General features: G+C 35.6%; 1 protein-coding gene across 15 annotated transcripts in view; it reads right to left on the bottom strand.

Moving 5' to 3' along the window:
• The window catches only part of SOX6 (SRY-box transcription factor 6), a 370,227-nt gene that overhangs the window by 47,704 nt on the left and 309,349 nt on the right, over positions 1 to 13,174 (bottom strand). For all 15 annotated transcript variants that reach the window (XM_051803959.1, XM_051803965.1, XM_051803957.1 and 12 more), the window contains one exon: positions 11,967 to 12,157. In XM_051803959.1, coding sequence (XP_051659919.1) covers positions 11,967 to 12,157 — 191 coding nt within the window. The remainder of the gene's footprint in view (positions 1 to 11,966; positions 12,158 to 13,174) is intronic.

The following is a 13,174-nucleotide window of genomic DNA, read 5'->3' as shown; positions in this document are numbered from 1 at the left end:
ATATAGCACCAGTCTATAACTGTGAATATTCTAATTCAGCCTGTTCCTCGCAATGAAAGAGGAAAAATAAACCTTGCATGAAAGAGGTGGAGAGCAAACTTACAGGAAAACATCTTCCTTGTGTTTCTAAGATTTTGGTTATTTCTGAATGGAAACTAAGGGCTGACATCAATGAGACATTTACGATGATATAGTGTGATCTGTAGTGTGACACTGAAGAATAAAACAAGGGAGTTATGCAAAGGTAATGCAGGTAATCCCTTGATAAAGGGGAATCCCTTGGGAGGAAGAGCACAGCCATACAATCTAGTCTTATTCATGAGTATTCAAAGAGCTTGAGTACCATCAGGCAAGGAACAGAATTCTGGCAGGGAGCTGGCAGCTGAATACATGTTGGCAAACTGCAGAACCTTTGACAGACCAAGAAGTTTTACGGTACATGATGTGTCAGTGACTCACTTTGTGTACAGCTCTAATGCACATCCTCCCAGTGATGCCTTCTAAACAGAATGCAATACAAATGTACTGGCATCCAAAATACAGCAAAGAGTGTTCTTATGCTTTAGAAATGAAAGGGAACAAGCATGTAAAAGTGGGATGCAGTAAGCAAGGATCTCTATGTGTATGAAAAGACAGTTCTTCTGAATAGGAAGCAGATAATGAAATTGTTACTTCATGATTGAACTCAAGGATGTATGGAAAATGCCAGGGAGATAAGAATGTATCCGTTGCCTGCTTTCTCAAGAAGCCCTTGGCAAGATAACAGTGAAATCATGCACCCAGCTACTGATCAACACGGGTCTGACATTAAACCACAAGTGTCCACTTCTCTTACTGGCTGTTTAATAAAATGCTTTGGAACGGGTGGAGGTAGAGAGGAGATCTTTCCAAAACCTTGTCTCAGTGTGCTCCCTCAGTTAATGAATGTCAGCAAGTGGAATAGAACAGAAATTTGATATGTTTTTCCAGCCTTTCTTATAGAGGCATTTGCAACATGTTAGAGGCCACAAGCATAAAAGTGAAATACTGGAAAATTAATGTTGTCTGTAGATTTTCAGGATGTTAGCTGGGCAATTTCAGCTTGTGGGTTAGGCATACTTTAGGTTTTAAGTAGTCTTATAACAGCTTACTATGACTTGAACAAGATTTTAGTATGAGTAATCTGATGTTGAGTATCATTTATTACCCTGTTACATTTCCAGTTGAGATAGACCTGTTTACAGAGTTAGTGTTATGTGACTACAGATAGACAAGCTATGTGCAGTGAACAATTTATGCAAAAGTAGAGTATTTCTTATCTTTTCAAACTACCCCTGGAGGATCAGCAATTTCTATACATGTATGAGTGCCAGTGTTCTAACAATCCAACTTTTTAAAGCAATGCAAGAACTATGCACTGAAACGCTTGTGCTTTATGCTCTAGTTGGTCACCTAAGACAAATGGTGTTGGTTTTGATGCCTCACTCAATGACAAGTATTGCAACACTGCCTTAAATTACCTGGAAAAAAAAAAAAAAGCAACTGGGAATTCTTTCAGCTCAAACACCTCCCAGGTAATGAAAAGCCTTTACTTCAGTCTTTCAGCTCCTGAATCCTAAAGCTTCAACACCACAGAAAAACCAACAAATCTGCCTCTGGCATACCACCAGTAGGAAAAAGATGGCAGTGGTAAGGGATAGTGCAGCAAGGACTTCAGCACCCCTAGATTAAATTGCTGCAGAGTTCAGGGAGCTGCTGTAAAGATCTATAATTAGCACTGACACTTTATCAGGGGCTGGAAGATCTCTCTCATACTGCATTCCTCACTTGGTCAGTGGGTGCTGCATTAAAACCTCTATTTCTTATTAAGAGAGGGTGAGCAATTTGGGCGTAAATTGCAAATGCCTAATTGTGCACAAATGTTCATATGTAAATACACCCATAGAAATGAAAACTTGTTTGCATGAATATTTGTGAAAAGAAAACAAAGGAAGGAATAAGCATGATCAAACTCCATTAATCATATTTAAAACAAACATTTGCAAATACTGTTTTGCATTATTGGCTCAAGTATTTTCATGAGATAAAAGAAGACAATTTTACCTGTTAGCATGCTTATTCTTTTGTTTGAAGCAAAACAGTTAAACTGGAATAAAGTAGTGTATAATCCCACAAAAAGGTAGATAAGTAAATATCCTTCAACAACAAGGAGTGTATTTGAATTTATCATATCTTTTGATGCAGCCTAATGACACTTGAGAAATGGGAGACATTTTTAATTTTAGAAAGTAATGAAGTATCAGAGGAAGCAATCCCAATTTATCCTTGCTATACTTTATCTACTGCAGTAGAGAGTTATATTGGCAGTGCATTTGGTGTTGCAAATTTGCTTAGAGGAATACACAGATCTTGGAAAAAAAATGGCAGTAACTTTTGTGGATGTCTCTGCTTGTATCTAAGTGTGAAATAATATGCAAATGTATTCTGTAGTTCAGGACAATTGAGGGAGTGATATGATAGGATTGTGCAGCTGCCATTCTGACCCACAATTTAAATCAATGAATATATTCCTGTCCTAGTTTGAACAATAATTTTCAACCTATCTTTATTGTTTTGTAGAGAAGCATAATAAAAACCCAAATATATTTCAGTATATATCTGTAAATTCTCCTGAGTAGCTTGGGAAATGTATTGTACATAAGATAAGATCATTATGCTGTTACAGTCATCAGAAAGACACTATCCTTTATGGCAGAAACACATGCTTTGGGAAAAAAAAATCCTTGTCGTTTTGCACAAATTTTTCAACATTCTTGCTTAAGACACATTTTAATCTAATTCTGTTCCTTTGGGATTTTCTGTTGGTCCAAAATTTAAGGAAGAAGACCATAATGGGGCAAAGTTTATATCCTTTTCACAGGAAATACCTCATGCGAGTGAAAAGCAGTGCATTTGACATTTTTTTCCTGAGCTGGAAAGGCAATAGAAGAAAGCAGACAAATCCCCATTATTACTATCATCATCAATGTTGTTAACATTATTATTAATTTGGTCTAAAACCTGCAGCTAAGCAACCCATTCAAGTAGCCCTGACAACAGAAATAAGGAACCATAACTGTGTTCAGCAAGCATACTGTTAAGCATAGGTAGTGGCAAAACCTCTAGTAGCCAATATTCGAATGCAAAAATAGCTCTTGATAACAAAAGTTTGTGCTGATTTCATTCCTGAAAATAGTATTTTGTTGCTAAGTGCTCTTGTGATTGAACTGAAGGCATGAAGAACTTTAAAAGTTCACCTAATATGGAAGTTTCTTCACTATTCAGTGTGTGTGTGTGTATACACAAATACACCTACATATATATGGTTATATAGTTATTCAAATAGTAAAGTTTCTTATAGGTTGTTTATGTCTAGGTATATTTTCTTTTAATTTCTTACATGTGTACATCAGTACTGGGCTGGTCAAACTTTTTTTTTAATTTATGGTCCAATAAAGTTTCCATGATTTATACTTTGCAAAGGTTGCATATTTTTCACTCAATTGATTTTGATAATTTAATCAATAGAAAAAAATAATTTAGATTTTAATCAGCCTCCACATAATTCGAGGGACTAAGTATTTAACTGCATTGGAACTGAAATGTACAAATTCATTTAATACCAATTTTACAAAGACAATGTTAGAAAGTAAGGTAATTGAGCAAAATGCTTAAAAACAAAGGTCTGCACAGAAAATTTTTCTATAGGTGTAAACTGGATGTGTAGCAAGCTGGCGCCAGAGCTAACTTATCTGTAAATTTAGATGACCTACATATGCCAGAGATTTTGCACTGTTTCTTTTTGTCTTTTCACTGTCAGTTCCACAGTTTCAGTGAACATGTATTTTTAATGTGCAAATTTCAAATACATTATTTGTATGTCTTTCTACTCATAGCATACAAAGTAAATCCGGAAAAAAAAATTAGTAGATATATTGATAGGCATCAGTGCGAATATTTAGGTGTAAACAGTGTTTGAGCCATAGCATGTGATCAATTATAGGCTGCATCATATGTTACTTACAGACAGAAAGTTAACGATTCATGAGCAGCTTTAATATTTCTATCTCTTGAGTTGGAGGAACAGATCTGACAAGATTTCATACCCACAGCCTTCTGCACCTGGTTCCCATTATAAACCTGGCCTTGATAATGGAGCTGTGTTCTTCTGCAGAGGCTAATGTTAGCACTGGTATTTTCCTCCCATAACTCTTATGAGTACCAGTGTTATGGTTGTATTTTACCCCTCTGTGCATGTGCAGTTACAACTTCCATCACCTTTCTCACTAAATACTTAGAGATCAGATAAAACATTTCTCTAAGTATGGGTACAATTCCTAAACCTGTTTTTATTTCCTGTGATATCTACAAAAGCCTTACAGGCCTCAGGGTTATATCAAAATTCGGGTAAGTTGTTTCCCTTCTTTGTTTACAATTGAAACATTTCTCTTCAAAAGATATGGTTGGAGACACGGGGATTAATGTTTTTTCCAAGATGCTCTGCTTTGAACTTAACTTCAAATTACATTTAAAGTTCTAATTGTAAAGCATAAATTCATTGCAATACTTATCTGAGTCTCAGAGATATTAAAATCATTTAGCTATTCACAGGTGCATCTAATTCCTAATAAGACCTCACAACAGAAAAAAAAACCAAAACAAAACAAAAGATAATGCTCCCTGTGCCCTACTGTTATCATCTGAATACACTGATTTAGAAAATCAATGCAAGCACATATGACAATGAAATTCATACAAAAGCCAAAATCATCAACACCTTGAGCTTCTTGAAAAAATAGCAGGGAATTCCCTGAAGGGATATGCTGCCTAGGAAGTCCAGTCATAGCATAGACAGTACACCCTGAAAAAATGTTGCTTCGAATCGTTAGTATTTTTCTTCCCATTTATAGTTATAAATGTATATGGATGTCATGCTTTACCTTATCTTGGTATGAAATTTCAAACGCTGGAAGCAACAGCATGAATAAACAATTTCTCCAGTTACAAAACTAAATGTTTGAAGTCCAGCATGTTTTCCAGTTCTAATAAAAGGGGGCAGTATTACATCAGCTGAAATTCTGAATTGTCCAAATTATCATAAAAAGTGCTAGAGAAGGATACAAAACTGCTGAATTCCACTGAAAATAGACTGTTACTGTGTATGCAGCCACAAATCTGCTTGTCTGCCTTGGGCTAAAATTTTCAGAGTTAGTTCAGTGGGACTTAGGCTCCTGCATTGCAGCCACTTAAAAAAATTTTGAGTCACTGTTTTCCATTCAAAATTATTAAAGAAATATTACAGTTGATATAAAATGAAGACACATGTTTCATGTAGCTAGGATAAGCCCTAAGCCTAAAAAAGAAATTGTAAAATTATTGCAGTTTCAAAAAATTTTGGAACAAAACATCTTTCCTCTTTTTTTCTTTAAATGAATATTTTTCAGAATAAAATACTGTATGTATATGGCTTTAGGAAGCTAACTTTGAACACTCAGTATAAAAAAAAAAATTGTAGATTACATATATTTTGTACAGCCACAAGTAGATTACTAAAAAGAGCAGTAAAGCATGAAGTATAAAGGACATTTGTTTTGTAAGAATTATGAGGACTGCTGGGATCTGTATCTGAAACTTTTCCCAATTCTAGGGCATCTAACTTGGACCAGTCATTTATCTGTTATAAAATGATGGATCTGTAAAGAGGTTGTCTCTATGCAGCGTGTCCTTCTGCATCTCAGAAACTCCCCGGGGAAAGGTTTGTCAACTGAGCAGAATGACGTACTCAGGAAAATCAGTTTCCCAATTGCAGTGTCTCTTTGCAGAAATCAGAGTCTTCATTAGACAGATGGAATACACTCCCACTGAGTTGAATAAATTGCCTATATTCTTGCAAGAAAGTGAGACCACACTAACAGTTCCTTAAGTAAATCAGTGTCTTTTTTCCTTTCTATACAGTTTCAGATTTCCTATTATAGAATCTAAATTCTTAAATTACATTATACCTAAGTGTAAGCTATGGGGGACAGGATCTTTCTTAAGTTACAGTGAGAACAGAACTTGCTACAATGGCTATGGAGACAATACCATAATAAAATTAATAACTTTGCAAATCTAGTCATTTGCTGTTCTTATTGCTATCTATTTTTTCCCCTAATTATTAGGCATTCACCCTTTAATTATGAGTAAAACTAAGATTTAACCAATAGAAATAAGGATCCAATTGAAAATGCTTACAGTTGCTGTTATGTCTCACAGTAGACTGAAATGTAAACATTGACCTCTTATGTACTACTTCTACTAGAAACTAAAGGGGAAAAAAAGAAAATATAATTTTTACTTAGAAGACAAAAACTAAGAAGAGCAGATCACTACCTGCAAATCTAAACCAAATATTCATAAAGATTTATAAAAAATCCACAAGGCCCTTATGACCAGTTAATTTTTGTTCTAAATGTAAAGGTGGTCATCACTAGTTCTAATGAAAGGAGAAAATATAATTGAATGCGGAATGCACTGGAAAAGTATTTTCTTAACTATGTGTTTGTTTGTTTTTTTTTAACTGAGTTGAGAAATTACTAATAAAATGGATGCTTATAACAAGGTGACTCTCTTTGTGATTGTCTGAGAAATACACTGCACATGCAGAAAACACAGTGTGACTCCTGCCACTGCAGTTGTTCTGTCTCTAATTCTGAATCTATAGGGAGTAGGAAGCTGGTAAAACAACTAGTGGCAGCATAATCCAGTACTGCTTGCCTTTAGAAAAAAGTACTACAATGCTGGAGCCATTGCAGAGCTGTAGGCAGCTGAAGGAGATTATGCATGACTAGTGACTTTTCCTACAAAGGCTTCCTGAAGTGTTTTTATCGGGCAAAGTTTGTACATATGTGCAGTAGCTTCATATACATGATGAAGTGGAACAGCTCCAGAGGAGTTGTTACACTTTACTGTCTCAATAATCCACATATTTAACAGTCCCTAAATACAGCAGATCATAACACCTCCAAAGGGGTCGTTATGGCTTATCAAGTCAAATCCAAGTGCCTAAAAATGGATTTGATCAATAGACTGTAACATCCCCAAGGGTAAATACTACACATTTTTAAGAATGTACACATTTTGCATACAAACTGTGGTCTATATTAGGATAAATTACGTGGCTTCAACTTGTAAAATTTTGATTTAGAAATAAGAAAGGAATAAAAGGCTCATTAGAAGAGGTGCTAAAGTACCATAATTCCCAGGAAGTAGGCAATGACTCATGTCATTTATTTTGGGGTCTAGTTCTGCTTTCCTACTGCAAATACACAGTTGTCTGAAAATCTACAAAAGAATGAGAATGGAATGTAAACATAAAAATGTTATATTAAATTCTGCTTCCTCTCAGATCTTGAATATGCTTCAAGGTAAGTAAATAAAGAGGTGGGGATACATCCTTGGGTCTAGCAAATATGTTGTGATTATTAAGCATCTTTGTCAAAAGTATCTTTGTCAGAATTATCTTTGTCAGTGTTTTCATGCTTTATATACAAAAAGATTAGGAATTTTTTTTAAAAAATGTCAGTTATAAATTATATACCATTTTCAGGTTCATTAAGTCAACACAAATCTTCTAAGAAATCATGGTAGTTTGAAATACAAAAATAAATACAAGTAGCTCTAGCTATGCAAATTTTGCTTAAGTACTCTTTTTCGTTGAAGGTAAACATGGCTTGACTGGAAAATAGTCATATCCTCTAAATAGACATGATTTTAGTATGATTTTACTTTGGTTTCTATCACATGCCAAAGGCTCTGTAGCTTATTTTCTTCATTTTCCTAATTCTCTCTCCTCCTCCAATGTTTCTGTTTACTCTGTGAAACAGCTGACACCATTAAGTCTTTCCTTTCTTCAGTCAGGCCACACCTCAGTGCTCTATTCCACCTCAGGTGGAGGAGAAAAAGTCAACTCTCTTATAGTGAGGGTTTTTGTTTCATGTGCACTGTACTGGTTGAGGCTCAGATAGAGTCAAATTTAATTCATTAGTGGTGCTGAGTTTTGGATTTGTGACCAAAACAGCTGATAATCCATGGGACATTTTAGCTATTGCTGAACTGTGCTTCTACAGCAAGACCTTTTTTGGTTTTGATGCTAATCTGCCAGGGTTAGGCTGGGAATGCACAAAGCATTGAGAGGCTGTACAGCCAAACCAGCTGACTCCAACTGACCAAAGGGATATTCTACACCATATGAAAGCATTATCAGCAATAAAATCTGGAGGAAGGAGGAGGAAGGAGAAACATTTGGAGTTTTGGCATTTGCCTTCCCATGTAAATCACGTGTGCTGAAGGCCTGCTTTCCTGGAAATGGCTAAACATCTGCCTGGCAATGGGAAGTAGTCAATTAATCCTTTGTTTTCCTTTGCTTATATGCACAGCTTTTGCTATACTTATAAACTATACTAATCGATCCACAAATTCTTTCACTTTTACCCTTCTAATTCTCTTCCCCATCGCACTGGAGGGGAGTGAGTGAGCAGCTGCGTGGTGCATACCTGCCTACCCAAACTCACAACAGCACACAAGCTGAAATAACTCCTCTGAATGGCATCAGCTCAAAAGTGTAGAACTAACCTTAATGTTTCAGCAAATGCCAAAGTTGGGCTGCGCCAGAGTGCTTCATGTTTTTGTTTTGGTCTTTCTGATGAGTGAATCTCTGTGAGCACTTTTAAAGCTTTGTAGAGGATTTTTTTTTTTTTTGAACAGCAGAATATGAACAGAGGCAATTTTCAATTCTGTGTCTGTAACCAAATACAAAGCTTTCTGAGATTTAAATGACACATTTTCAAAAAGGCCTAAGCCCAGGCTTTGAAGTTATGTACATAATTTTGTGAGCGCAATCATTTGCACAACAAACTATTACCAACTATCTGAACTCGAAGACCAGTAACTGACCAGAACTCAATAGCTTTTTTTAAACCAGCTGCAGGCAATTAATTTGTCATCTTTTTCTGGTGCCAGCTTCCAGCTCCTCATTTCTACAAGCCTAATTACCTGAAGCCAATTTCTGAAAATTTGGTCCTGAAAACATGGGGTTCTGATTCTTCAAAAGAAACCAATCCAAAACTGCAACTATGCTATCAAAGCTTCACTGGGATTATGACAGAAACTGTACACAGCCTTCTTGCATACAATTATTTCAAAATTATGTTTTTCTAATTGAAGTGATCCAGCATTCCTCCTCCCCCACCTCCATTTTGACCATCCTGCCTATCATTTTTAGAGTAAAAGTAAAATTTCATAGTGTAAAAATTGAAAGGCAGAGGGTGAAGACAGAAGAAAGAGTATTCTAGAATTCTGTTTGTGCAAATGATGCCTCTGGTTTTAATGTATTTTATACTTTCTATAAAATACAAATACATTACCTTAGTATTCATGACTGAATTAATACTTTTATTTTCTTTAGGATGAGATTGGGGATATATCATCATTTAAAATTACTAATTTATAGCCTATTCTTTTGTAAACCCGACCTCTTACATCTATGGAGAAAAGATAACAGATAAACACACCAACTTCCTCCTGCCTTAATGACTCTATAGTACCTGCTACAATAAATAAACCCAATAGGATTATATAAGGTCACTTAGAGACTTAACAACAAATTTTCTTGATGCTGTTTTATTCTTAGGTTTTAAAAGTTGCAAGTGGCAGCATGAAAAGTCTCCTATAAAAAATGGCATTTGAGAATGATGTTGTTTGTATCTGTTAAAGAGTTCCAGTTCACTCTGCCATATTTTCAAGTAAAAAAAATGTTTTTCCTCAGACTGCCTGATGTACAACCTCAACCTGGAAGCCGTACATCAATCTGTGTTTTGCTAGTAACCAGCACAAAACAGAAATTTCAGATTATTCACTGAAATATTTTTTGATTCTACTTTAAAAGGTGAAAGATTAAATAGAAACTTGTTATGTCAAATACAAGACATAAACATGACAGTATAAATACTCAAGGAACAGACTCAATAAGTAAGTGGATGCATTTTTATAGTTATTTTTCAAAGTCAAATCAAATGTTAAGAATTCTTTTAATAGCCCTTATAGCATATTAGATATTTTTAAATGTCAAGCCACTGAAACTCATAAAATGTATTTTAAAATAAGCATAATTTTATAAACTCTTAATACTGATATGTGTGACATTTATTTTATTTTTATAACTTGGGCTTTAGTATCCTGCCTCTTGATTAGTTAAGACAAACACTGACTTTACAATTAGACTGTTGTCTGAATATGGCCTGCTTCATCAGTTATTAATTTCTATATTTTTTGTAGTATCACCCTGTATTAAATGAGTTTTCTAGTTATGACATTTAAACTAATACTAGCAGAAATAGTACTAGACTCTGAATTTGACCTGGAAAAGTGTTGTTTATCCTGTGTGACAGCAATCTAACAAATCTTTCTAATGGACACTAAGCCTTTCTCTTGTGTTGTAAAAAAAATATCAAGCAAAAATATAAAGTGTAGATTAAAAGGTGTTTGTCAATCTTTAATGGGTCTGTTTGTGACATTTCTTTGCCTTTCTGTGCCTTGTTACAACCCACTTACTCCCCAAGAATTCCCTTGTGGGTTGAGAAAAGATCAAAGTATCATCGAATTCATGGTTTAAGTTATAGTTAATACTCTGTCGAGTCTTATACTCAAACTGGACTAAAAACCCCTGTTAGTCTTTGGACTATAATATATAATGTTCCCTCCCTTACCCAAGAAACAAAGAACCTACCATCTACTATATATATATATATATACACACACATAAGAGAATTTTTATAGGCATTGAAACTACATGTTGTTTTTGATTTTTTTAGCAAATAGTCTGAAACACTGGTTGTTTTATAGGCTAATAGTGTCAGTTTCCTTTCCATTCACTACTAAATTGCATCATAACTGTTCCTATTTGCCAATGCCTTAGTGATTACTGGGATATGTTTTTCCCTTTCTAGTTAACTGGAATAAGTATTGTGGCCTGTAACTGATTTTGGGTCAATGGTGAAAAATAACTTGTGTGCTATATTTGTTGCAACATAAGCCACCTCTAGAGAAGCTAACAGAGAAGCATTCTTCATCCAAAGGGCTGCCTTATAGCTCAGCCAATTACCCAATTCACTGTTCACTTGCTCCAGGATACATACAGAGACCTGCTGATGGAGCAGAGCTTGAAGACCTCAGAAAGGCCACAGAACAGGACAACACAGGTACAAAGAAGTTTCCAAGAGTCCTCTTTCTTCTCTGGGTCATCCTTAAAGCAGGTCTGATAGAAACTGTTCCTCACCTTTCAGATATGATCTCAGCTTGCTACTTTGTAGACCAAATCCCATCCTGCTCAGTCCAACGCTGGTCCCATTCTCTCAACACTTTCTCTAATTTGCCCTTTTATTGTAGTGTGCTACTTCATTTCAGTGGAAACTACAGCCAAGATTCAATAAAGAATTTTGATCTCTAATTTTCCATTACAACTGAGAGCCAAAAGTACTGTTTTGAGCCTAAATACTTTGTTGCATCTGAATCATAGATTCAAGCACACTCAGATACATAAAACAGCACTGTAATAATCATGCTAGTACATAACTGGCCTTTTCGCCTTATTTATCAATTGAATCATTCTAAAATGCACAATTCAAAATCTAGTGACCGTGAACAATGGTATCTCCAACCAATTTACTCCCCATGTTGCTATATGCATGCTTACAGCTTAATCATATGAGTGCACAGGACTGTGGTTTTGAAGGCTGTCAGGTACATGAAGAGAAGTTTGTAGCACAGCACTGTGAAGTGACAAGGTGTATTTAACATGAAATCGGAGATGGCTAAAAGCTCTAACAAGAAATTTCATATAAAAATATAAGAAGCCATTTACAGGGAAGAGAAGAGTGAGTGACAGACAGTGGGGAAATGGGAGACATTACCTTTTCATTCCTGCAGTTGTTTAGACCCATGTTATTCATGGAGGGCAATTTTCCATCAACACCATGAGGCTGTTGTTGCTGCTGCTGTTCCCTTTGGATTTGCTCTCTCATTTTTCGAGCCTCCTGAATGGCTTTCATTACTGTGTCCTGGTCCCCAAATAGGGCAGGTGAATTAAGACTGGAAAGGATATCTATAAACAGAGAACACATTATATTTAGGTAATTATCCAAATTGAAATCTGAGGTAAGAACTCACCTCTCATACTCTTAGAGCTGCACGCAACTAACATCTGCAGAAGGAGGAGGAGTGGCAATTGTTGTCTGTTTGAAATCTGAATTACTCTATGGAAGTGATTGATAAGCCTGTGCACTTCTTTTGACACAAGAAATATAACCACTGAAGTCTCGGTATAGCCTGATATGGAGGTATCTGAGCATACTCATGGACTCAAAGTTCAAAGTTCTGAGTTTAAGACAACAGTATTATGAACCTTAAACTGGAAGCCTCTGAGGTACTAAACAAAGGAGAAAGCAATCTCATTTAGTTGGCCATGAAAGTCTATGTCAATTCTTAGAATTTCTTTCTGGAGAGAACCATCAGTCCAGACATTTAGCTTTCCATTTCAGAAAGGGCACTCAGTTACTTTTTGGGAACAAAGTTAGTCATCGCCGTAACATGAGTATAAAGCTCTAAATCAGTAGAGAAAAACTAGTCTTGTTTCTATCACTCTGAACAGAAAGAAACTTTTAAACATGCATCAAACTCATGCAAACATTCCTGTTACATCTTAAAATGCATGCATGGAGTATCCCAGAAACTGTTTCTGATTTGAGACCATAAGACAGCCATTATTTTCCGACTGTTTTTTGTTGCTGTGATGAAACTGTGATCTACCTGTTCCTACATGGAAGTATTCTCTATACTGCATATGGATAGATTCATGCATATATATTCTAGCTAGGAAATTTTGATCAATCAGAGTTTGTGTGTGACCAGTGCATCTGTCTGACAAGCAAATGAAAAATATTTACACCTTAGGCATATTTACATCTTAGGTAGTAATTTCTCTGGAATGGTCTATGACTTCAAACTGATATGCCACTTTCTAATGTTAGATAGTGCAGCGATAGTTGCAAATAAATTGACAGTTAGAATATCTAGCCAATTGCAGAAAGTATCTTTCAGAGATCATGATGTTCCCAAGTGT

The sequence above is a fragment of the Manacus candei genome, unplaced genomic scaffold, assembly GCF_025592945.1.
Source record: "Manacus candei isolate 608988 ecotype Guabito, Panama unplaced genomic scaffold, ASM2559294v1 h1tg000060l, whole genome shotgun sequence".
Lineage (NCBI taxonomy): Eukaryota > Metazoa > Chordata > Aves > Passeriformes > Pipridae > Manacus > Manacus candei.
This window is presented reverse-complemented; position numbering and strand designations above follow the sequence as displayed.